This window comes from Calliphora vicina, chromosome 3 (assembly GCF_958450345.1).
Source record: "Calliphora vicina chromosome 3, idCalVici1.1, whole genome shotgun sequence".
Lineage (NCBI taxonomy): Eukaryota > Metazoa > Arthropoda > Insecta > Diptera > Calliphoridae > Calliphora > Calliphora vicina.
Genome location: NC_088782.1, coordinates 70,336,058 through 70,363,760, shown reverse-complemented (window position 1 = coordinate 70,363,760; position 27,703 = coordinate 70,336,058). Strand labels below are relative to the sequence as shown.

The 27,703-nt window shown below is 30.8% G+C and overlaps 2 protein-coding genes across 3 annotated transcripts in view; one reads left to right on the top strand and one right to left on the bottom strand.

Moving 5' to 3' along the window:
* LOC135954757 (putative uncharacterized protein DDB_G0277255) overlaps nucleotides 1-27,703 on the top strand; it is a 158,438-nt gene that overhangs the window by 101,236 nt on the left and 29,499 nt on the right. The window lies entirely within an intron of this gene.
* Nucleotides 7,550-27,703, bottom strand: part of nudC (nuclear distribution C, dynein complex regulator) — a 62,080-nt gene continuing 41,926 nt past the window's right edge. Inside the window, exons 4-6 of the mRNA XM_065504983.1 lie at nucleotides 7,941-8,135; nucleotides 7,672-7,874; nucleotides 7,550-7,604 (exon numbers count right to left, since the gene is read on the bottom strand). Coding sequence (XP_065361055.1) covers nucleotides 7,553-7,604; nucleotides 7,672-7,874; nucleotides 7,941-8,135 — 450 coding nt within the window. The 3' untranslated portion in view covers nucleotides 7,550-7,552. The remainder of the gene's footprint in view (nucleotides 7,605-7,671; nucleotides 7,875-7,940; nucleotides 8,136-27,703) is intronic.

The window sequence follows — 27,703 nt, the reverse complement described above, 5'->3', positions numbered from 1 at the left end:
CTCCGAAACCACTGAGCATAAAGAGCTTTATTTACAAGTTTGATATCTTGGGTGGCATCCACTGAAATCCTTAAACGTCCGACCCTAAAGAGTGGAGATAGAGGGCTAAGATCTTCCACAAAAATGATCCCCATAAAATTCCACAATATAACTCTGACAATAACTTAAGGTAGGGTAGAAAAAGACGTGACCGCTAAATAAAATATATTTTAGTTCTTTTATTTATTTCAAAAACTTCTTTTATTTAGGACAATTCAAAACAAATATTTAGTGTTATTTCATTTGATGCTGTTTGATCTTACAAAACACTTGTAAGAGTAAACAACGTCAAACAAATTTGTTTTAAAATAAAGTGGTTACGCTTTTCTGAGTAAATATTTGCCATGTGTGACCGTACCTTTACAAAATTTTTTTCAGTTAGTATACTGCTCCCTTCGATCAAAAAATCAATGCCAGTTTCAATTATCGCTATTCTGTTCCAATCAAAAAGTCTCAATTTGTTGGACAGTGAAATTTCTTAAATGTGTATTTTGAAGTCTCTCAGCGGGAGCTAGGTTTTGATTTTAGACCCATACTTTCTTTTGGTAATTTTCTTAGAATTTTGTGTAGATTCCAATTTTGCTATACGCCTGTCATGTTTTCAACGACCGAACAAATTGACCCACTCTAATACTCATTGTTTTGCAACATAAAAGTAGTTCCTAACAAATCATTAAAACAAAATTTATTAATAAAACAAAATGATCGGTAAAAACGTTCAATCATTAGGGATTTTCTTTTTTGGAACAAGAATTCATTTTAATACTTTATTTTTTTTATCAAATTAACCATCAAACTAATTATTAATTTAAAAATCCGGTATAAAAATAATTAAATTTTTGAATGCAAAACTTAAATTCATACACATGCCAACAATAAACAATAAAGTCTTTTGTTTTAATCGCAGCAACAAAATCTTTGAAAATATTTATGGCTGACATTCTATTATTTTGAAAATTAATCTTAAAATCTAGCACCATACATAAATACACATAGATTGGAAACTCTGCTGTTATAGACAACCTAACTCAGTTGTCAAAAACCTAAGTGGTGAGAATGTTTTAGTAAAAAAAACTCTATCTGAAAACAAATACAAGATTTTAAAAAATGAGATTTTTTCTCTAGTTTCCCCTCTATGTATATTTCTCTATGAATAGCACTATTCTTACCATTTGCCACTTGTATTAATTTCAAAAATAAATAATTAAAATAAATTAGCTTTAACTATAAGAAATACTCGTAGGTTTCATACAATCGACAAAGGTTTAGTGACCCGTTAAATAGTTAAAGAAACCTTCATTAGACCTCTCTTTCAAGGCATTAAAACACAAAGATATCTTATGTAGTAAAAATATATTTGTGATTTAATCATTATCAAATAAACTTTTTTTCCAAATGGTTTCTTTTTTTATGTAAGTCTTCGATTGGTTTTTAGTTTGTATTTTCTTTGAAATTTAATTAATTACTAATAAATAAAAAGTAACTGATTATTGGGAATTTTGAGCACATTCAAACATTAAACGAATAGAGTTTGTATTTGGCGAACAAAAGTTATGGATAATTAATCATTTAGAAAGACTTTTTCTTTTAAGTTGTTTTGTCACACTTTTGTTTCAAACTTTCAACAAAATTTCCAACTCACATTTCAGACACCGAAAGTGGCAAAGAGTTTGTGATTAAAAAGAAATTGGAAATAGATTCTGAAAGCCTGTTACCACTTTAAAAAAAGGTTAATTATAGAGTTTCACATATTTTCTTTTTTAAATTTTACTTTCAACTAAGTATTTATTATAAAACACACTGTAGGGCACTTAAATGTTCGGTTTTTTCCTTTAATTTTGTTATTTATAACTAATTTATTTTACACCTTGATATTTTCTTAATTAATGAAAGATTTTATATCTATTTTTGTAACTACATATTTGTTTAACTTTCACTGTTTTTGGTTTGTCACTTTTCAACACACAATTAATTATTAGCGTTTTTTTTTTGTCGCCATGTTAATAATGATGTCTTGCAGCGTTTTTTCTTTTCTTTCTTTGTAAAATCTTAAATATTTGACTCGTGTCTTTGCTGAGGAAAGAAGGGTCAAAACTAAAAGGTTCTTTTAATAAATTATGACTCATTTGTTACGAATTCTTTGTCATTTGTTTACCAGTTTCCAAGGTCAACTAAAAGATTATGGAATCTTAGTTTTACAGAAATTTGTATTGTTGTTTCAGTTTAAAGTTTTAAAAATACAGAAAAATGGTTTTGTAATAAATTAACCAAATATTATGAGTTATTTTATATGTATATGAGAATGAAGGGTTCTTTGATAAAATTATTTGAAAACGGAATTTTATGTTTTTCCCTTGGGCCTACAATGGGTATAATAAATAATATAAATGGTTACTAGTATTTCCACTTTTCCTAACACTTATTCCAATTTCACTTAAATATGCAACAAAATAAATTTTACGTAACAAAGAATACCTGTGGCAGATCAAAATGTCTAATGGAGCCCCTGTCGTGTTGCATTCAGTTCCGGGATGCTTGACAAAATCGTAGCAAGCATCCCTAGGGTATTCAATCGATTAACCGATTAATTTTGGACGGTTAACTGTTCGAATAATTTAAAATTGTCGATTTTCAAATAACAAATAAACCGATTAATTTGTGTCGATTAACCGAAATTTCTTTTTTTTTGCACTTTAACATATTTTTTTGGAATGTATTTTTCCATTTCAATTCAAATACAAATTTCAAATTAAAATAACAACTGACATATTTAATTTACTTGTATTTGAAACTTTGTTTGCATTTACATGTACTGAACATAATGAAACTATCAAAAGTATTCAATATCTAAAACAATCCAAAAAGGACACCAATGGTATTACGAAAGATTTGATATGCTTAGAAAAAACTAACAAAAAAATTAGATATTGGATAGTCTTTATCATGCTATCGATTTCTCCAACATCTACAATCAGCGAGAGAGTTTTTTCCAATTAAAATTTTATTAAATCTAAACAAAAAAATCGTTTAAAAGGAAAAAAATGAATTATATTCTTTTTTTAAAAGATTATTTCAGATGATCTCACTAAAATTCTAAAAAAACTCAAATGTGTATACAAAAAGGATCTCAAATACCATATTTGCTATTATTTTTTGGTTGAATTGTTATGTTTTGTTTTTTATGTTTTTGTACACAAAATTCGTGGTTGTATTTTCCATTTAAAATTAAAATAAAAATTCGGTTAATCGAATAATTTTAAATTAACCGATTATTAACCGAATAAATCTAAACCCCGATTAATTATTTGCTCTGTTAACCGATTAAACCAGAAACCCGATTAATTGAATACCCTAGATATTCCGACCAATTTTGTTTTAGCTTCTTCAGATTCCGTTAAATTTTGTAAATTCTCAAAAAAGAACTAAAAAATAAAATGTTTCTCCAATTGTTTTATCCCTTCGAAAAAATAAGATTTGTCGAGGCATTTTTTGTGAGAATATTTCATCGTTGTAGTCAAATCCCTTTCCGCCGAGACATTTTTTCAGGTTTGGAAACAAGAAAAAGTCACTTGGGGCTAAATCCGGAGAATTGGGCGGAAGAGAGAGTATTTTGTAGCCTAATTCATGGATGTTTGCCATGAAACTCAACATGTGTGTAACCTTTTGTGAGCAAAAACGGCAGCCATCTTGCGGAAAGATTTCACAAATCGAGGTGATCATTCAAAATTGAAACCACTGAGCCAGATGTATATGGCTTCCTTTTAATCTCCGATCGAACAACACCATATCGTGATATTTTTCAAATGTTTTGGCCAAACGATATTTAGTAAACCACATTTTTACCATTGAATTTGATGGTGCAGAGTTCCCATAATATTCATTAAGCTTAGCCTTTAATTGAGTGATGTATTTTTTTCCAATTTGCTAAATTAGCAAACGAAATTCACTTTTTTCCAATTTCTCCTCAAGTCACAATGTAGTCTGCTATCAATGGCTGTCAAACACAAACTAAATGACGCAGCTTGTTAAAATGTTGACAGGAGTCAACTGAAAGATGCAGGAGCAGTGTTGCCCTTTCAGTTAAGAGCCGAGAAATTTAAAAAGTGGCGGACTTATTGACCCTTCCTCGTATCAATTCACATTAATGTCTAATCCGAGACATTCATTGAGCATTAGAATTTTAGTTCCAGAGAACAAAAACGAATCTTGACTGTTGGTCATCTCTTGTTTTGTTTTCATTTAGTAAGCTTATTATTGTAATGGTACTTATAAGTACCGTTGGTCGACAAAGGGTTAAGGGTGCCACTAGATTTGGAATGCGTACTTGGTGTCTTGCGACGTAAAAATTAAGAATTTGTGATGCATCACCAGGAATTTATTTTTTATACCCTTCACCTTCGTGAGAAGGGTATATATAAGTTTGTCATTCCGTTTGTAATTTCTACATTTTTAATTTCCGACCCTATAAAGTATATATATTCTGGATCCTTATAGATAGCGGAGTCGATTAAGCCATGTCCGTCTGTCTGTCTGTCTGTCTGTCTGTCTGTCTGTCTGTCTGTCCGTCTGTCTGTCTGTCTGTTGAAATCAGTTTTCTGAAGACCCCAGATATCTTCGGGATCCAAATCTTCAATAATTCTGTCAGACATGCTTTCGAGAATTTTGCTATTTAAAATCAGCAAAATCGGTCCACAAATAGCTGAGATATGAGGAAAAAACCAAGACATCCTCGATTTTTGACCTATTTTTTTACCTATATCTGGATTACTAAGACATTAATATAGACAATATGGATATCTAATGATAGATATTTGAAAGACATTTGCAACGACGTATATAAGATGGGTCAAAATCGGGAAAAAAATTTTGAACCAGATTTTTTTTTTAAAAAAAAAAAAAAAAAAAAAAAATTAAAAATTTAAAAAAAAAAAATTTTTTAAATTCAAAAAAATTTTTTTTTTAAAATTTAAAAAAAAAAAATTTTCAAATTTAAAAAAAAAAATTTTAAATTTAAAAAAATAAAATAACAATCGAAAAATTTTTTTTTTCCAAAAAATTCAAAAAACAACTGGAAAAAAAATTAAATTTTGTTTACCTAAAAATATTTAAAATTTTGAAGTATAATTTGGTGAAGGGTATTTAAGATTCGGCAGAGCCGAATATAGCACTCTTACTTGTTTTCTTCTTTTATTGTTGCAGAATATGAGGCAACCATTTCATTACTTTCGATGATTAGGTGGAATGCAAAGTCTGTGTTATCCTTCCATAATCTGCTCCCTTTGTTATACCCTAAAATGACAATGTTTCGCTCTTTCAATCAGGTTTACTGTTCAGCCCGATGTCGAAATAAAAAAAATTCATCGTTCAAATATCCTCCTCCCATATATCCGTGCAAAAGCGAACTGCCCAGTATTGCGGTCCTGTTACCCAAGAGAGTAAATATACAGAGGAAAAAAATACATTTAAAGGTAGATTCATTGCCCTCGCATTCGTACCTTTTAAACAGCGTCTTGTCAATACAAATACCAGAACACGTAGTCGATCTACGGTAGTCATATAGAGATCACAGAAACCTTGACTTCGACTTACAGCATGAAAGCGAAATATATTCGTATATTCTCATGGCATATCCAGTAGTATCTCAGCTAGTTTTGAGTACAATGATTTCTATGAGCTAAGGAGAGAGAACGAGTATAAGAAAGTTAAGAAGGGTTCAGTGTTGTCGAGGAAAAAAATATATTTATGGGATAAATATTTTTCGATTACGACATTAAATTAGAGCATATTATAGCTCGATTTGGTTTTAAAGTGAGGACTATTAATTGACTTTCACAATCATTCTTACCTAAGCTTCCAATTAACATATGGATTCCGAGCCGAAAGAACTGCTCATCTTTTGAGGCTAAGAACGAATCAAGCCAATTTCGGATACTCCCAGAGAGAGAGAGTTCTGCATCGATCGAAACAAATATTATTCGGACGGGGCAAGGTCTGAACTATAAGATAAAACTTCACTACGTTTTTTGCCTCAATACTTTATAACATAATGTGGCCGCATATTCTGGCCGTTTTTCCGCAAATGCTCGCTTCATACGAATCAGCGCCCTCCTTCGGTAGTATAACACTAAAACGCCACCGAAGTAAAATAATTAAATAAAGGTTGTTGGCTTGACTAATGCGCCATCTCACCACCAGAGGCGCTGCAACCTGCACTAAACATAACGCGCAATTGCAAAGTTGTCAATTAAAATATCTTTTCTCCTCCTTTCATCACCTTTTCTTCTACACTCTATCCCCTTTCCAAAGAAAGTAACACAATTATATATAGGCATATTAATTGCCTGAGTGTTACTTATCTTTTTTAAAAAAAAATCGTATTCACCCCTATCGGCAATAACATGTGAAATTTTGTTCCCATGAAATATCCATTTCCCTCGAAGGGAAAATTGCTATCGGGAATATCATGATGAACTTTACATTCACAATAGTTGATTTTGTTCGTAACAGCTGTTTATTGTTTACAAAATTCCATCTAAAAATTTCACAATAAGGGGAATTTTTTTCACGTGAACAAAGTTGATGAACGAAAAGGGAAAATATTTCATGTGAAATGTTGATTCGCGATAGGGGTGATTGTATCCAGTTTCTCTGCTTTTGGAAGAATTGAAAACGTTTTGAAATTGATGATTGAGTAGCTTTCAATGATTTTGCAGTTTGACAACAATCTTCATGGAGTTATGACTCCAATTCTTAGTCTTCAAACTTGTTTGGCTTGACTAGGCGATCTTTGTCTTCCGTATCAAAATCACCACTTCTGAAACGAACAAACCATATCTGTACCAGATGAAACCGATGGAACACATTCACCATAATATGTATAAGAGTTTAAGTGCCAATTCAAAGATATATACTATGTATAACTATTTATAATTAATGTAAAACTACCTTTAAATTTATTTATAACGTATTTAAGTTATTTTTAAAACTGATTTTCGCACAAAAATCACAATATTCTTAGTGAAAGGGGAATTTTTAAAAACCACACAACAACTAATAATTCAATATTTTTATGACATTTTAGAAAATAAAACAAAACAATTATTATTGTTTAAAAAAAAAATTTGTTTATTATTTTATAGAAATGCTAATTCTTAATAGAAACAAATTAAACAAACGAAAGATTATTATTATTATTTTAAATAATATTGTAGATATTTATTTGAATTTGAAAATATTTCAGTTTACAAAAAAAAAAAAGAAATGCTAATTTTTATAATAAACTGCAAAAAACAGATTAAATGTTATTGTAATAATAAAAAAAGACATATATTTTATTTAAATAATAAAAATACAATTAAGTAGGGAGGATAATAAAAAGTTAAAAATAATATTTTTTTTAAAAAACTCTTTAAAAGAATGCTGTTGTTTATAGTTGTAGATTGGTTGTCACTGCAAAAGCGGCAGCAACATGCTTTTTGTTGTTGTTAATGTTGTAGGAAGTATATAAATGTTGCTAATTAAATTTACATTTAGAGAAATCCAATTCAGGATGTTGTTGTTTGAATCTGTTGAAATAGAATTAAAACTTATATAAGTAATAAAGTAAATAAAAGAAAACGAAAGCAAATTTACTTTTCCAAAATATCCTGTTTCTTTTGATCGTCACTGGAGGGCAGACCCATTTCCTTTTGACGCTGATCATACATCATTTTCTCCACCAAACCTCTGGTTTCACCTTGTAGATCGGAGAGTTTTGAGGGCTCTGGATTGATTTTGCGTGTAGAAATTTCTGGATCAGTCATAACCAAACGATTCCACCAATTCATTTTATTTATCTGCAAGCAAATTATTATAATTTAGTTTATAAAGTACTTGTATCAATAGAGTAATTTATTACAAACCTTTTCCAAGGTAATTTGTACAGTTTTACTGTCTTGCAATACCCACAGACATTCCTCCACCTTAACATCGGCACACAATTGACCATTGATAATGGGCTCTTGACCTTTAAGGCCCACCTTAAGTGTTTTCTTTTGTATGTCCACCACCAAGTCACGAGCTCTCAAATTGAATGTTACAGTAAATGGAATTTTAATCTAAAAATTAAATTGAAAAAACAAATTTATTTATTATGGTTTATTACATTGTAATTTATATTTTGCTTTGTTTTTTTTTTTTGCTCTTAAGCATCAATCTAAAATTAACTTAAACAAATTACAAGATTAAAATAAATAAGTAGATAAAAGTTTTTGAAAAATCTTCTTCATCTTCATTCAGCTCTTTAACAGAAACCTTGACTTTTGAGAACGTTTTTCTTTGTGTTCTTTATATTGTGTGGTTTGCAATAAAAAAAACCTACAATCATTCCATTCCAATTGCTTTTTTAAAAATAAAAAATAATCGTAAACCATAAAAATCTTCTTCAACGTTATGCCAAGTTCTTCTTTATACTCTTAAGTTGCCTTTCTTTTATTTTAGTTTCAAACTTACAGTATCAGTGCGTGTTATTAGCACAGATTACAATAATAATTATTTTAATAGGATTAGGAAAAAAGATACTCATAAATTTATGGCAATTTGAGAAACAATTAAAGCACAATTGGTTTAACTGAATACTGTCGATCACGGTTATAACAAAATATGTCTATTAGAGCGACTTATTTAAATTTGTTCATACCACGATTATTTACCTGTCAAAATAAACATTTTGTTACATATATTGTCCTTGTTTGAGACATGATATTTACCAGATAACACTCGATCTAGTACAAATATTTAAATGAATTAACAAACCCTTTCAAAAAACAAGAAAATATGGGCAATATAGTCATCGACTTATGGCGACTTGAAAATACGATTCAAATGATACCAAACTGTATGTTTGTTGAAAAATATAAATATTTTCGAAAAACTAAAAACATATTTTTTGTTTAAACTGTCCAAATCACGATCAGTTATCACTAGGCTCTAACTATTTTGGGAAACATGACGATCTCTTGATTTTCTCTCATTTTCCATAAGTTTATGGCATTTTCTTCATTCGATTATTTTCTCTTCCAAAACAGGCTCCCTTTTTGAATCAATATAACGAAATAATGAACTCATTCAACAATCGTAGATAAATCTAAAAGATCATTGAAAAACGATCGGCCCATTGTAGGACAGGTGCACAAAAGAAGAGACATGCGCCTATATAATGTTATAACCATAGATAAATACACATAGATCGGAAACACTCAAGTCACAGACCTAACTCAATTGTCAAAAACCTAAGTGATGAGAATGTATTCGTAAAAAACTATTTGAAAACAAAAACAACACTCGTAGTTTGAGTAATTTTTTTTTTTTGATTTTTTTTCTCGTTTCCGCTCTACATACAAGGAAATATGATCTAAAATTTTAAATTAAGACTTTCTCAATTGCAAAACTTTGATAATGCGTTGATAGTATATGAAAAATTGGATTTCTAAACAGCTAGGAGTGTGATTTCTCTTAATAGTCTTAAAGATTTGATGAGAAGTTGGAAATTACATTTGATATCAAAAGAAGGAAAAAAAAACAATATTTCTCAAAAGTTTGACTTTGAGTTTGCTGGGTCAGTTTGTGATGTTCATCATTTGATAACTTAGGTTTTTCCCTTTAAATCACAAAGTATACAGAGGTATCACGAGATAGAATATAACTACGTTTTATATTTTTCTCTTTCTCTCCGAACTGCCTTTTGTTTTTATTTTTATGAGAACTGGTTTTCTTTTTTTGAAACGTCAAAATTCTCACTTGTGCTTTGAATACAAAAAGGCATAATCTGGCAATCGCTTCAAAAAAAAAACTGATCAAAAATCAATCTCAATTCTTTAAACTATGAATGCATACATATGAGGCCAAAACTACACTGTACTCTACTAAATGGACTTTCAATACGACAGATATAATTTGAACCAATTTCAAAATGCTTATTCCACTTTTGTTTCCTGAATTCTTTGAATAAATAAAGAAAACAATCGCCTGCACTCCGGCAAAGCCAAGCTGTGAGAGGTCTGCTCAAACAAATGATTTTTAGAGCAGTCAAAATATTTGGAACACCCATTTCCTGGCTCTTAACTGAAAGTTCTACACTGCTCCACAGGCATCTGTCAGTTGGCTCCTATCAAAATTTTAACAAGCTGCGTCATTTAGTTTGTGTTTAACAGCCATTGATAGCAGACTTGAGGAGAAATTGGAAAAAAGTGAATTCCGTCTGCCCATAAAGCATTATTTTTTGAGGAAAAAAAACATTAATCAAATAAAGGCAAAGCTTGACAAATAATATGGGAACTCTGCACCATAAATTTCAATGGTTAAAAAGTGGTTTACTGAATTTCGTTGTGGCCGTACAAGCTCGAAAAATGCCAAACATTCTGGAAGCCCAATTGAGGTCTCTACACCCGAAACAATTGAGAAAAAAATCACGATATGTTATTGGCCGATCGAGATTTAAAGTGCGAGAGATTGTGGAAGCCCTACACATCACACATGGCTTTCAATTTTGAATGGTCACTTGTGTATGAGAAATCTTTCCGCAAGATGGCTGCCGCGTTTGCTCACAATCGGATGCACAAAAAGGAACACACATGTGCAGTTTCCATAACAAGAATTCAAGAATTAGGCAACGAACTGCTTCCTCTTCTGCCCTATTCTCAAGATTTAGCCCCGAGTGATTATTTCATGTTTCCAAACCTGAAGAAATGTCTCGGCGGAAAGAAAAGAAATCATCTCACAAAAAATACCTATTTTGATGACCTCGACAAATCTTATGTTTTGGAAGGGATACATAAAATTGGAGCTACAAAAACCTGAGTTTAATTATTTACTTGTAAAAAATATTTTAATATAAATTTGGTATTTTTTTTGAAAATTTAAACCCTTGAGAGGCGAAGGTGTAAATTGAACCAAATCAGAGTATGGTACTTTTTTGAAATATATTTTATTTCTTAAGCACATGAACACTGATTTGAATTGTTTGGAAGGTATCTGTGTCACAAAAAAATCGCTAAAAATTATTATTTTGAAATTTAAAACTTTATGGGTTTTTCAGAGGCAAAAAGTAAATTGCTAACCTTTTCTTCTAATGGTACCTTTTAAATATTTTAAATTAGTTAACTTATCTACACAAAATTAAGCTGATTTGCTGCTGAGTGAAGTAAGAATCAAGTATAGGGAGCAAAAATGAGATATAATGGTACTTTTTCGTTCTTCAAATGGTACTTTTTGAATTTTTTATAATTATGGACCTAGAAATATGAAATTAAAATATATGGTCCTGAGTTAGCATGAATCCAAGGGGAGACTATTTTTATTTTCATTTTGTACAATAAATTTTAATTTTTAAAATATATAGTTGAAGGTTTTAGAAAATGACTGCTAACTTAACTGATTACATTTTAGAATTTTGTCATGCGTACCAATGTCGTGTTGAAATGACTGTGTGTATAAAATAAATAAGAAAATTATACACATGTTTTGTTTAAATTTCATAAAACATAGTTTTTGTCTTGCTAATTGCATTTTTAATTCTACTACTTCTATGTATGAATGATTGTTAACTGGGGGAACTAACTCACTACTAAACATGATCTTGTAATTAAGTTCTATATATAATTTTTAGACACATTTTAGATTCGCCTGCCTGCATGGTCATCAGTTCTATAGTTTTTTTTTGGTTTGTTTTTCAAAAAATAATGTTAATGACTTGATCATTTTGTTTATAAATAAAACAAACAAAACAAAAACATCATTATCAGCATGATCATCATTATTAAAGATGTTGTTTTGTTGCTGTTGCTGCTGCGTGTTTTGGGGCCGGTCACGTTAAAGTCACTGTCCAGTACATATTGTTTTTCCCTTTGTCAAGGTTATTTTTTTCTGTCATGTCTTGTGTTGTTGTTTATTATTATTATTGTTTTTGTTTTATGATCAATTGGACTGACTCTGAATCTTCTTCTTTTATTGTTGTTGTTGATCTTCAAACTCTGCTGTTGGCCGGCCAATAAACGAGTGTGTCGTGCCATCTTCTTCAACGTTGCCGTTTTCAATGTGAACAAACGGTATTTTATAGTTTAATTGGCCACAGCATTTCAAGGTCATTGCAATGGCTGCTGCTGTTAAAGTTGCCGATGATGATCTTCAAGTCAGTTACTTTTTGTATTTAGTTGTTTTGATTTCAGTTTTCTGTTTCAAAGACGATGATGTTGCTTTTAATCTTTCTTTTTTTGTTTCAATTTCTTAAGGAATGTGGAACAACTTGTTCTGAATACAGAAAACCATAACAGAACCAAACCCCAAGTTCTTAAACAATAACAACAGATCATAAAATGAAGGGAATTTTTTTTTGCTTTTGATTTTTTCTTTTTTGCGGAGTTTGCATTGTGATTGTTCATGTTGATAGTGTTTTTGAGAAAGGACATTAATTGTGAGTTGCTAAAAATAAGAACCTTTTATGTAGAAATTCTTGACCTACCTTATAATAATGCCAGGCACATAAACACTGAGATAAAAACATCGAAATTAACTTAAAATTTACACACTTTTTAGCACTTTAGCATAAACAAACATTTTAAGCCGGAAACTGAATTTCAAATTAAAAAACGGCCGTTAAGTTAACAACTGTTATTGAGCAGAGGCCATTTTTTTTAAAGTGAATGTGATTAATCAAAAACTTTTAATTAACATCCATTAAAGATAAAGAGTTTAACATCTTCATCAATGAATTTTTCACTTTTAATGTTTCTATTTAATATTGAAAATAAATTGGACAAGCGTAAAGCAATAAACGCCAACACTTCATAAGTTTATTCATTTCGATCGTACATAAATTGATTTATTTAAGTTGAATTTAAATCATAAACATTATGTGCAGAGTCTAAAGAAATAGTAAGAGTAGATCAATTAAATTAATAAGCGAATAATAACAGAAACTGTTTTTTATCGAAACGGAACCGAGCTAAAAAATATTCAACCTAACCTCTTGATATTTTAATAAAATTGGTGAACTTTTGTTCAATTCCATCTTGTATCTTCCTCTATTGGTTTGGACCTTTTACAATAAAATAAAATGTTTGCTCTTTAAAAAAAGCATTAAGGAGTGAGATCGAAAAAACCTTAACTCACGTTTTTCTTTAGAACTTTTAACCCAAGTATTATTTGATTTTTTTTATCAAGTTACCTTTGAAAAGTCAGTTATTAAGTTTAATGTCAATTCATATTCATTCGTTGTTAATCTGATTAAAATGAGTTACGAGAAAAAAGTGCGTACTAAAATTATTAAAAATTTTCATCAAAATCCAACTTGGTCCTACAAAAATTTGGCCAAACAATCAAAGGTCTGCCGTCAAACTGATTCCAATATTATTAAACAGTATCGGGAGAAATTGTCCGTTGATAGGCCAATAAATAGAAAGCATTTTCAGAAGAGCTCCCAACACATCCGTTAGGAAAGCAGTCCGGTTAGCTGAGTACTCGGACTATTTTATACGAAAAGTTAAAGTTAAATATTGAGTTGATCGACGAACGATCACTGAGAATTTCATATCATGACGAATATTTTAACGATTTTAGTGCATGATATTTTGAAGGTACCGTGAAATAGCTCCCAAATGAAATAATTCCCAAACTTGAAAAATTAAATAACTACCAAAGGGTAAAATGAAATTACTCCTAATAATCGGCGGTTTCATAATTTTAAAAAAGCGAAATAACTCCCAATGAAATAAATCCCACCTCCTCTGGGGTGTATCAAAAACTGGCTTCGCTCTGAAAAGTTATTTGCATTGCCGGGCTTCGGCCGGGTGCTAAGGTTTTCTCCTCCTGTATCAAAATCAAAATCTGGCTTCGCTCAGAAAAGATTTCTTTCATTGCAGAAAGGTTTTATAATATTTTTGAAAGCCGATTTTCATTTCGCACCAGATTAAGAAATCGTTGCAACCTGACAAAGGTCGACGATGTAAAAATAATCTTTTCTGAGCAAACCTGGTTTTTGATACACCCCAGAGGAGAAAACCTTTGCGCCCGGCCAAAGGCCGGCAATGCAAAAAACGTTTCTGAGCGAAGCCAGTTTTTAATACATCCCAGAGGAGAAAAACTTAGAGCCCAGCCGAAGGCCGGGAATGCAAAAAGCTTTTCTGAGTGAAGCCAGTTTTTGATATTTATGAGTTCTGCTTTTGCAAAGTAGAACCCAAGAAAAATGAAATAACTCCCAATACAGTGAAATAATTCCTAATTCCCAAAATAAAATGAAATAAAACCCAACAAAAATTTCATTGGGAGTTATAGCATTATGAAATAACTCCCAACAAAAAATTATGAAATAACTCCCTATGCGTTAGGAGTTGTTTCACAATGAAATAAGTCCTAAGTTGTGTGATAAATTTGTTGGGTGTTATTTCATTTTTTCGTGGGGAGTTATTTCATTTGGGAGTTATTTCACGGTACCTTTTTTGAAGTCTCAACTGAAATAAAAATCACTAAATCTTTGTAATACAAGTTTTAATTTTAATTAATATTAATATTAAACACATTTTTATCAAGAATAATACTGATTAAATAAATTAAATGGAAAACAACTTTGTTTTAAATTAACATCTGTTCAATATACAAATTATTTAAAACTAAATTATATGAGATTCGCTTTTAAGCCCGCAAGTATCCATATTATCAGAAAAATTTACGTTTAAATTACTAATTAATAAATTATTTTGAAATAACCATAATCAACTACTTTGTAATGATTAGTTAATAGTAAAAAAATTGTAATTGATAATTAATTAACCTATGAAGAGGTCTTAAAAACTTTATTAACATTTCATTGAAATGTCAAACGAACAGGGCTACAAAGATATTAATTTAGTACTAACGAACGTACAACAGTACGAGTAGAATGGAACATTTTTTAAAAAAAACTCAAGGGGTTATGAATATGTTTCTAAAAGTCTTATAATCTCTTATACAAATTTAAGTAGATCATGACCCACATTTTGCAAATGGTTTAAGCGAAAGTAAATTCTTTTTATAAAAGTATCTAGATAAAGTTGATTTCATTCTTTATGTAATTAAAGTGGATGTTTTTATACCCTTCACCTTCGTGAGAAGGCTATATATAAGTTTGTCATTCCGTTTGTAATTTCCCCAATATAATTTTGCGATCCTATAAAGTATATATATTCTGGATCCTTATAGATAGCGCAGTCGATTAAGCCATGTCCGTCTATCTGTCTGTTGAAATCAACTTTCCGAAGCCCCCAAATTACTTACATACACGCTTCATACATCAATATCTCTGGAATTCTTCCGGCTATAATCAAGAAATTCGGTCCACAAATGGCTAAGGAAAAAACCAGGACAACCTCGATTGTTTACCTATATCTGGATTACTAAGTCATTAATATAGACAATATGGATATCTAATGATAGATATTTTAAAGATCTTTGCAAAAACGTATGTATATAAGACCATAGTATGTTGGGCCTATAATGGGTCAAAATCGGAAAACATATTTTTTAACCCGAATTTTTTTTTCACCAAAATTTTTTTTTATTAAAAAAAAAATTGGAAAAACAAAACAAAAAAATTTTAAATTTAAAAAAATTAAAAATTTTAAATTTAAAAAAAAAACAATTCTAAAAAAAAATTTTTTATTAAAAAAAAAATTGGAAAAACAAAGCAAAAAAATTTTAAATTTAAAAAAATAATAAAAAAACAATTCGAAAAAAAATTTTCCCAAAAAAATGAAAAAACTGGAAAAAAAATTTAGTTTATAATATAATATTTAAAATTTTTATTTTGAAGTGTAATTCGTTGGAGGGTATGTAAGATTCAATATACAGTGATTGACAAAACAATGGAAACTTTTCCAAATATTCCATATGTAGCCCAAAATTTAAAATATTTTTTTAAAATAACATTTTTTTTGTTTAGTACTTTACTTGTATAGTTTTATTTATATAAATTAACTGAAAAACAAACAACATAATTAATTATATTCTGAAAAAGGGAACAAAATTAAAAATATTCACTATTTCGCTACTGACAAAACAATGGAAACTTTTAAACTTCTGCAAGAAAGAAGTGTAAAACGAAAATAATATTTAAAATAACGATGTAAAATGCACCCTGTTTACAGTTATTTTATTTTGAAATTCTGGTAATTTTTCACAATTTCTTTTTCTAAGTTTTTCGCATAATTGTTTTTTTTTCAAAGTTAACGAAATTAGCCATTAGCAAGATTTGTGAAGACTTAAAAAATAAAATAATTAACGATTTTAAAGCTGGTTTAAAACAAAAAAGTATCTGTGACAAATATTCAATTGCCCAATTCACAATTGATGTCGTAGTGATGTAGCATTGTATGTCATAAATATTTTTCAAACTAATTTTTCGAAACAAAAACAAAACATTAATAAAAAACATTACGACATACAACGATACAACGCTACGACACCAATTGTGAATTGGGCAAATAAATTAATCAGTAGTTTCAAAAATTATAAAGAAATTTCGTTAGACCGGTTCTGTAAAAACTCAACATTTAGGTGGAAGACCTCGTAAAACTACTCCTAGACAAGTTAATTTAATAGCGAGAGAGTTCAAGAAATTCCTAAAAATAACTCCTCGAGAGGTTGTTAATATCCTAAAATTAGAAATAAATACCCGAACAGTTAGTCGCAGGGCAAATGAGGCTGGTCTTGGTTAGTTACAGGGAAAATTCGTTCTTTAGCCGTACTGTCCGTATGTGGAATAAGCTTCCTCCTGAAGTATTTCCTGTCACTTTCAATATAGGAAAATTCAAATCAAATGTCCACAAACACTACTCCCTCTATCCTCCCTCCCATAACCTATTTTCCTAGTTCCAACACAATGCTTTGCATGAGTAGGGGTCATCCCCTGAGTGCTGGTCCAAGGAAAAAAAAAAAAAAAAATATCGTCCTGTGAAAAACCACTCATTTCTAAAAAGAACCGTTCTGCTCGTCTACAATTTGCCAGGGATCACTATTCCATTTCGATACAGAAATCGAATACTGTCCTCTTTTCCGACGAATCCAAATACAATTTAAGAGGCAGTGATGGGAGAACATTTGTAAGACGACCAAAGGGAAAAAGATTAGATCCAAAGTACACAAATAAGACTGTAAAGTTTGGCGGTGGCAATATTATGGTATGGGGATGTTTTTCAGGGCAAGGTATGGGCCCAATTCATATTATAAAAGATACCATAACAAGTATAGGATACAGATCCATATTAAACGATGTTATGTATCCATACGCTGAGGAAAATATGCCCCTAGTTTGGAGATTCCAACACGACAACGACCCGAAACACACCTCTAGGGTTGTAACCGAGTGGTTACAATCCAACGAGGTACGTGTTTTGAAGTGGCCTGCCCAATCGCCAGATCTAAATACCATAGAAAATCTATGGGAAATTGTAGATCGTAAAATAAGGACCCAAAATTACACCAGGAAGGAAGATTTATCGGAGGCGGTTATAAGCGAATGGCAAAATATTTCAAAGCAGACCATTGACTCTTTAATTGGTTCAATGCATCGTCGATGTGTAGCAGTTATAAAAAATAAGGGATACCCAACAAAATATTGAGTTATTGCAAAGTTTAGACCATATTTGTTAAAATAATACCTAAGTTTCCATTGTTTTGTCAATGCCGTAATAAAGAAATCTTTTAATTTTGTTTTCTAATTTTTAGAATTTAATTAATTATGTCCTTTGTTTTTTGTTAAATTAAGTTAATAAAAGTATACAAATAAAATACTATAAAAATGTTAAAATTTTTTAAAAAATTATTTCAGATTTTAGGCCACTAATGAAATATTTGGAAAAGTTTCCAATGTTTTGTCAACCACTGTAGCTCTCTTACTTGTTTTTTTATTAGATTTTGTTTATGAAAGTGTATATTATTATTATTTCTTTTTAATTTAATTATAATTTTTGTAACAGTTTTTGTTTGAAAACATTGTTATGGAGTTAATCAAATTAAACATTTTATTACCAACGATTCTATAACTAAACAAACTCATCACAAAAACAAACAACCAAACAAATTAAATGACTGAATGAATGAATGACAGGTCAAGGTCGCCCAAATTATACTCTACACATCAGTGCTAATTTGGGGCATTGCACTCGTCTTGAAACGTCAGTCTAGATTATTGTAGTAAAATAATACACAAACTAAATTAAAATAAATTCCCACACAATTTAAATTAAATTGTTTTTAGCACGCATTTGCTAATATTTATTTTATAAATATGCGAAATTAAAAAAAATACTATCTTTATTGTGTTGAATGAAAATTTATTGAATTTAACTAAAACATATTTTCAGACTCCAGATCTGACACACTGAGATTAACTTTATGTTTAAACTTGATAATTTTACAAATACGATTCTCAATTTTTCACCTATCAATATCTATCTATCTTCTATATGTATAAAAATGAAATGGTCCATGTATGTAATGGCATCACATGATAACGGCTGGAGAGATTTGGCTGATTTTTTTTTCGAAATTTTCAGGAGATGGTTTGTAAAGGAAAAAAACTCAAAAATTCCGGGTAAAACTCTAATTTTTTTTTTTGATTCCAATCATCTGTAATAAAAAAGCTCCCTAAAGTATGCAGTACAAATTTAGATATTTTATTTGCAAATAAATAAGAACAGGCAGGTGTATGTGGGTTGGAGAAACATGAAGAACTAACATTAGTAAACGCTACCGGGCGAAGCCGGGCGGTCAACTAGTAGTTTAATATATCGTATTTAATTTGTTTGTTTTCTAACTAAAGTAGCAATTGTTTACCAAATATTCCATTCTAAAATAGCTTAAAAATAGCAATTGTTTCATTTTATTCAATTTAAATTTCGTTAATTGTTCTCTGATCGATTCAAAGATTTTTATGGCAATCGATAGATAAAACTTCATTAATGTCTCATAAATCAATTGAATTTTGAAAACAACCCACTAAAATCCTTCCAACTAAATGAAAAGATAATAATAAATAAAATAAATAATTCCCAAGTATAATTATTGTTATTAATATTGTATATATTTTTGTTTTGTATGAAAATAAAAAAACAAATATTTAAACAAATATATCATTTAATAAAGAATTAAGTATTAATCATTTAAACACCTCAACGATGCCATCAACAAACAATTTGCAACTAAACTATTTTAATCACCGCAGCGCCATCACTTTTAATAAATTACTGTATTTTTTTTTTAATTTGAAAAAAGTTTTTTTTTTTGTTTGTTTTTAAATAAATATGTAATTATTTTGTTTGTGAAAACAAATATATCGTTAAATTATAGGTAATTCAAGGATTTCTTGTTAACGATATTTATTAATTTATCTGGAAATAATAAATTGTTTAAGATTTAACTTTAAATTCATTATTTTTTCATATATATCAACATATGGATGTGTCAACAGCTAAAAGGCCTAACTTCACTTTTCGAAAATTTCTCAATTTTGTTATATAAATCTATGTGAACTCTTTGAAAATTATTTTGTTCTTCTGTTATTTAATTGAATTTATGGTCCGTTTTATCATTTTCATAAATTTTTGAAATCAATTTTTCAAACATCACTAATTTACTATTATTTTTATTTTGTGGAGTTAGGAATTTTAGCTTCTGACGCATTTATATAGACATTTGACATATTTGCTTAATTTCATCGAAATCAATTTCAAATTACAATGGACATCACTATCTGCGCAATAATAAATTCAACCTGTAAACCAGAATTAAAATTCTATTTTGTTTGAACGTGAAACATGAATTAGAACCAGTATAATCGGAAACACTTCAGATTCTAAACTATTATTAGAACCAGTTCTGTTTAACAATCGCGATATTCAAAAATACATCACAGCACTGAAATTAAATATTGCCTATTTACATGACAATTCCAAAGAAACACGTGATTATATCTTAAAAGAACCATACTGTCGACTGATGTTTAGATTCACAATCTAATTACACAGTGCAACATGAAAAAAAGTAACCATATACGGACACCACTACGTGGTAAAAGACCAAAAAGAAAACAGTTTTTCCCAAAGTCATGTACTTTTTTATGGGCACCCAAAGATTTGGGGCCTCGGTGTAATTTTTGCAAAAAAGTGGTCATTTTCTCAGGCTCATATTTTGCAAATAATTGGGAAATTTGATTTACTCTCTGAGGCGATTTTGATCTTGAAGATGAAGTTTTTTTGATTTTATATGTTCTTTATGACAAGGGCTACAACTTTGCCTCAGAGAGTAAATCAAAATTCCAAACTGTTTGCAAGATATGAGCTTGAGAAAATGACTACTTTTTTGCAAAAATGACACCGAGGCCCCAAATCTTTGGGGGCCCATAAAAAAAGTGCATGACTTTGGGCAAAACTGGTAGACACGGGTCCTTTTTTTTGGTATTTTATCATGTACTGGTGTCCGTATATGGTTATATTTCCATGACTTACAAAATTACACACAGTTTTATTGATCGAAGGTTTCAAGTCTGTAATGATTAGGATTAGAATTGGAGACATTACTCCATGAATATTGTTGTAAAACTCAAGAAGAGCTTGCAAAATCATTGGGAGCTACTCAAGCAGCAATTTCAAAACGTTTGCGAGCAGCAGAAAATTGGGTACCATACGAATTTCGATTTTGCATGTTTGAAATGATGTTTGAACGCTGAAAAAAAACTAATTTTTGCACCGAATCATTTCTTGCGATGAAAAATGGATCCATTATGATAACCCGAAGCTTAAGAGATCGTATGTGAAGCCCGGCCAACCAACCGAATCGACACAAAAGCCAAATATCCATGGCGCTAAGATAAGATACATTTGGTGGGACCAAAAGGTTTCCCCTGCTGAAATCAGGCGAGACCATCACAGGCAACCTGTACCGAACGCAACTGATTCATTTAAGGCGAGGTTTGATGCCCAGAATATGCGGCCAGACATGAAACCGAAATATTCCATCATGACAACGCTAGGCCAGATGTTGAAATACCTGTTAAAAAGTATTTAGAATGAAATGTTTGGGAAGTATTGCCACAGCCGCTTTAAAGTCCAGACCATGCCCCGTCCGACTACTATTTATTTCGATCGATGCAGAACGCTCTATCTGTGATACGCTTAACTTTGGAACAGAGTATCCGATATTGGGTTGATTTGTTCTTGGCCTCAAAAGATGAGCAGTTCTTTTGGCTCGGAATCCATATGTTGCCAGAAAGATTGCACAATGGCCAATACTTTGAATAAATTTATATTGTACAAATATTTCAAAATAAAGGCTAAAAATTTTAAAAAATTCCCGCATTTTTAAAACATACATCCAATAGTATTAGTCCGATTTCTCAAAACAACAATTGATATTACAGGTTTTTTATCAAATTCGTTTTGGAGCAAACCAGAATCGAAACATGGTGGATGGTCCGGAATAATACCCAAAATCAAAGCCGGTTATAAAAACAAACGTGAGCACTGTTGTGACTAAAAAATACAATAGTGCAACCGATCATACTCCTTTGAGATCCATTAATCGAGAACTCCAGTATGTGTGCTTGGCGTTGTATTCAACACATGACAGAAAACCATCTCCAAACATTTCATTGGTCACCGACAATCGTGGAAATATATATTCGGAAGTTCAACTCCTCTATTAACGTCCACCTCTCCAACTCTTCTAAAAGACATCTGACTAGTAGTTTAAAATTTACATATTTATTATCATTTATTCTGTAATCGGGCCCTCAGTTGATCGATTTCACATTTAAATGATTTTTAACATTTACTGGCAGAATATACGGTAAGAAAACGTGTAATTGCAAATTTGGAAAAATTGTAGTCCGTCGCTTTCATTGTAGTTAAGATCTTTCCATTTTTGTTAATGCTGATTATAAATTACAAATTTTTATTGTCTTTTTGCCTTTCGATCAAATTTGCATACATTAGAAATGTGGTAGATGATAAGTTGCTTTTATTCTCGGTTTGTTTTCATTCAAAAATCATGTTTGAGCGATAAATTTCTTAAAAATTTTCAAATAAATTGTTTTGTTTGTTTATATTATAAACAGTAATTTGTTAAAAAGAAATCCCTCCAAAAAAATATGTTAAACCAATTAATATAGAATTAAACAAATTAATAAAAACTAAACAAAAAAATTTAAATAAATAAATTATTTAAATTTTATGAAGAATCAAGACAGAGAGAAAGATGAAAAGCACACCCTCTTTCTAATGTCTATAAATTCTCATAAATAAATTGTTGATTCATATACGTAATATAGTAATTAAAAGTCAATTACTTAAAGTTCATTATCATTGAGAGAAATGAGAAGCTGCTTGGCTGTCTGTAATAGAAATGTGGCGCAGACGGGAATAAATGGCATGAGATTAAATGATCTGTTTGCTGTTGTCTATAGCTACTGCCGTTACTACAGCTGTTAATTGCTTAGAGACGTTGGGATGTGATGGGATGTGATTGACTATATTGTGGTCAAAACAATTGAAACAATTAACACAATCATTATTATTATTATGAATATTATACGGGTAAGTAATTCCTATTGTGTATAATTGATTGTATGTGGAAAAAATTCTGAAAATTAATAGGTTGCCATAAATTTCTGTTGTGTATGATTATGGCAGATTACTTCATGTTATCTGTGTTTTAATACATCTATTAATACTTATTGGGTGTATGACTTAAAAATGCGGGATTTTTTTTCAAATTTCTAGCTTTTATTTTGAAACATTTGTAGAATATAAATTTATTCAAAGTATTGGCCATTGTTAGCTATTACCTTTTCCCATTTTTCTGGCAATATATGGATTTCGTTCACTTTTGAGGCCAAGAAAGAATCGAGCCAATATCGGACCTTGTTCCAAAGTCACCTTTTAACAATGCAGAATTTGAAAGGCAGACATTTTCTCTTTTGAACTTGCCTAAACCTTTTACAATCGCGAAATTAATAGACTGACAGAAATTGTTCGTTTCCTTTTTTCATTCTTTTTCGCAATGTGAATATTTACATTGTCAAATGCATTTAAACATTGATGTGAGAAAAATGATATGAAGCAACAACATGAAAACTTCGAAAAGTGGAAGAGAGTTTCAAAAAATGTCTAGTACAGATAGTCATGTACTACACACTCTACGTCTTCAACCCCTCGTCAACAAACTTTGTCTGTCTGCCTTTCAATTTCTGCATTGTAAAAGGGGACAAAGTGAAACATATTCCAGAGACAGCGTTCTACATCGATCGAAACAAATCGTTGTCGGACGGGGCACGGTCTGACCTACAAAGCGGGTGAGGCAAAACTTCCCAATCACTTCATTCTAAATACTTTGTAACAGGTATTGCAACAAGTGGTCGAGCATTATCTTGATGGAATATTACGGTTTCATGGCTGGACGTTTTTCGCTCAATGTTCGGTTCAAACTAATCAGTTGCCTTCGGCACAGGTTCTCTGTGATGGTCTAACCAGATTTCAGCAGCTCATAATAGAGAATTACCATAGCGCCATGGACATTTGGCTTTGGTGTCGATTTGGGTGGTTGGCCGGGCTTCACATCAGAGACCTGCGCCGACTAAATTTAACGGCGGCGGCGGCTGACGCAAACAAATGTCGACAACGGCTCAAAGCCGGCTGTTAGCCGACTAAAGAATAATTACTCAACTTGTAAAAAATTCAAAATTTTAAAATTGAAATTCCGAAAATGTTATACTAAGTAACATCAATCAAAAACGGCGGCTATTTTTAAGACGATTTAAGCCGCAAAAATTACGAAGGCGTTGGCTCAGCCGGCTTACAACCGTTCGGCGAAGGTCTCAGCATGACATACGATTTCTACACTTTGGGTTATTGTAATGGATCCATTTTTCATCGCCAGTAATAAATAATTCGTTGTAATTACTCAAATTGTAAAAAATTCAAAATTTAAAAATTGAAATTCCAAAAATTTTATGAAATTAGTAACTTCAATCAAAACCGGCGGCAATTTTCAAGACGATTTAAGCCGCAAAAATTTCGGCGGGGAGGCTCGGCTTACAGCCGATGGGAGGCTCGGCTTACAGCCGTTCGGCTCAGGTCTCTGCATGACATACGATTTCTACACTTTGGGTTATTGTAATGAATCCATTTTTCATCACCAGTAATAATTCGTTGTAAAAATTATTTTCTTTTATAGCGTCCAAGCTTCATTTCAGACATGCAAAAGTTCTCTCGGCTTCAATTCATATGGTACCCAATTTTGCTGCTTGTGGAAGAATCCTGTTGCTCACAAACGTCTTCAAATTGCTGATTGGGTAGCTCCCAATGATTTTGCAAGCTCTTGTTGAGTTTTACAACAATCTTCATGGAGTAATGCCTCCGATTCTCTTCCGTATCAAAATCTCCACTTCATAACCGCACAAACCATCTCTCGCACGTTGAAAACGATGGAACCCATTCACCGTAAGCTTTGGAGAGCAATCGGTGTGCTTCAGCGGAACTTTTTTTTTCAAATTAAAGAAGTAAAGCAAAACTTCCAGCAAAAAAAAAGACCTTGTTGTTTACACTATAACAACTCCGCGTTTAAAACATACGTCATCTATTGTAAATCCCGCTTTTTTAAGTCATACACCCAATATATCGTGTACAATGAAAGGTATTTCAAAGGCCTAACTATCGCCTGCCATAGGATCGATAAAATATTCCAAATGCTTATAGATGAATATTTTTTGACATTCCATCCAAAAAAATCGAATCATTGTTGTATTTCTCTGTATGCAAATTAAAAATTACAATAATTTGATGAATTGTTCAATAATAATTGAAATATTAACTAAATAAATTATTAGAAGCTAAACATATAATTTAAAAATGAAATAATTGATATTTACATCTGTTTATTTTAATCAAAAACAAATCTATCACAATTAATCAATTTATTGTTTAAAACATCGTAAACAAAATTGTTCTCCACGAAAAAAAAAACAGCAAAATCCAAAATAAAAAATTATATTCCTATCAAATTTGTTGAAGCTTACAAATTAATTGAGAATTAATTATTTTATTAACAATAAATATGTAAACATTTCAAATCCTAAAACACCTAGCTAAAGATTATACAAACATAAATCTACTACAATACATGTTTACATAAATGGAAATAATAATTTATTTGAGTCAAACAAACATTTAATTAACACAACAAAAATCGTTTTCTTCGAAATACAATTCAATTCTATTCTTTCTTTCTTTTTTTTTGTAGAAAATAGTGATGAACAAATTTGCAAATAATTTATTAGATGTTTAATTCAATAAAAGTTGTGACAACAACTTCTTTTTCTTAAACAAACAGATAGAAAACATAAAAAATAATTAACACAACAATGATAAAGATCAATGAAATCGTTAAGTAAATATAATGCTGGGGATTTCTTAATGTTAAGTTAGGTTTTTTCATATTTTAAATAACAAAAAAGAGACATTATTTGGTTAATAATTTCTAAGAGTTAAAAATAAATAAATAAATAAACAACTAAATAATAATGAAACAAATATAAAAACAACTTAATAAAAGTATTAAAAAAATCTTCCAATGACAGCTGAAATTTAAACTTTTTTAAAAAAGACTGACTGACACTTTAATAAAGCTAAGTTTTTTTTATATATTGTTTATGAATATTTGAATGTTGAAGATTTGATGATCTTTGATAAATAATATTTAAATTTTTAAATCTTACAATAGATCTCAATCAAATTTATTTAATCTTGTTTAAAAAGTCTCATAAATTAGATTCTTTTTGATAAAATTTTGATTTTATTTAAATTGGGTCGTCGTCGTATGAACAGCTAAACAATGTGGAACAATGAAACTAAAATGTCTTTATATTTATTTGGATTTGGCGACAGCTGATTCGAATATTAACACCTGATCAAAGAGTTTATTTACATGGTGACATCATTGCGTTGAGAGGAATAAATAAATACAAAATTACAAAATTTAACACATGATTCGCGTAGCCGAACGACAGCCGAAGTGTTTACCTCGCCAAAGATTATAGTTTTTTTGTTAATATAGCTGTTATAGTCGATTGAGAGCCGAAGAATAGCGTCAATCCGAGAGCCGAAGCTTTTATCTCGTCGTATTGTAATTACTAGCTTAGCATAGGCAATAAACGGTAATATGCATCTCTTTGGATTGTTTCTATTCTTGTACAGTTCACTCTTAAATAAACGAGTAATTCATAAGGATTATAATAAAAATCGCCCTCCATAATCCGGACGACTTCGTGATTCTTGTGTCAAATTTTAGTATATCAGTGACTCATCATTGAGATGTGGTCATGAAACAGACCATGTCAAAATATCTTAATCTGCGCTCTTGTAGTGCGGGACCTAAAATAAGTCTGATCGAGTTTCCACCAAGAGCAAAGAGAGCCTTAGCGCAATGACTAATTAATCAAAGGGATATGAATGTCCCTATAAGCCACAATTCCACGCATGGACGACCCGTTTGTCGGGCATTCGTCAGCAATTTAGTTTATCAATTAGAGGAGGACCTACACTAAGTCTGATCAAGTTTACACCACAGAATGGTTGTCCAGCAATCTCCACCAGACAAGAGTATTTATACCCTACACCACCATAGTGGGGAGGGTATTATGCGTTTGTGCAGATGATTGTAACGCCCAAAAATATTTGTCTAACACCCACCTTAAAGTATACCGATCGACTTAGAATCACTTTCTGAGTCGATTAAACGATGTCCGTCCGTCCGTCTGGTCGGCTGGCTGGCTGTGTGTCCATGTAAACCTTGTGCGCAGAGTACAGGTCGCAGTTTTGAAGATATTTCGATGAAATTTGATACATATTGTTTTTTCGGCTCAAGGACCAAGCCTATTGAAACTGGCTTAAATCGGTCCATTATTTCACCTAGCCCCCATACAAATGTCTTCCCGAAATTGGACTTTATCGGTAATAAATGTTTAATTTATACATGTATCACCACAAATTCCGCTCCAAATAAGTTTTATATACACAAAATTCATGTCACCAAATTTTGTTACGATCGGTCCATAATTAGTCATAGCTCCCATATAGACCCGCTTCCGAAAATCACTTTAACGTGCATAAATCGCTTAAAAATTTTGGTAAATACACAAAATTCAACATAGTTAACTTTAATATAGACATAAATCACACGACCTAATTTCATGGTGATCGGTCCATAATTGGTCATAGCCCCCATATAAGGCCCACTTCCGAAAATCACTCAAAAATATAAATTATTGAAATTTTAAAAGACAATTTTTTTTTGCTCTTTTACATTCGTTAGCAGTTTCACCTTCCACCACAGTCCGCATGAGTCAAAGCCAACTTAGAGATGCATCGTCTCCAGACTGTTCGGGGGAGTTGAACTATTGGAGGAAATAATACCATTTCAAGAAAGTCTCTGTCCTTTGTACAGAATGGTGTGTCCAGCGATCTCCACCAGACAGGAGCACCATAGATCAGAATAGGTCTTATGATCAGTGTACAGTATAAGGTTTAAGACCCCATATTTTCTCAAAAATTCTTTCACAAGTATAGTCCCTTTCGAGGCCCTATGCTCCATATAGGATCAACGG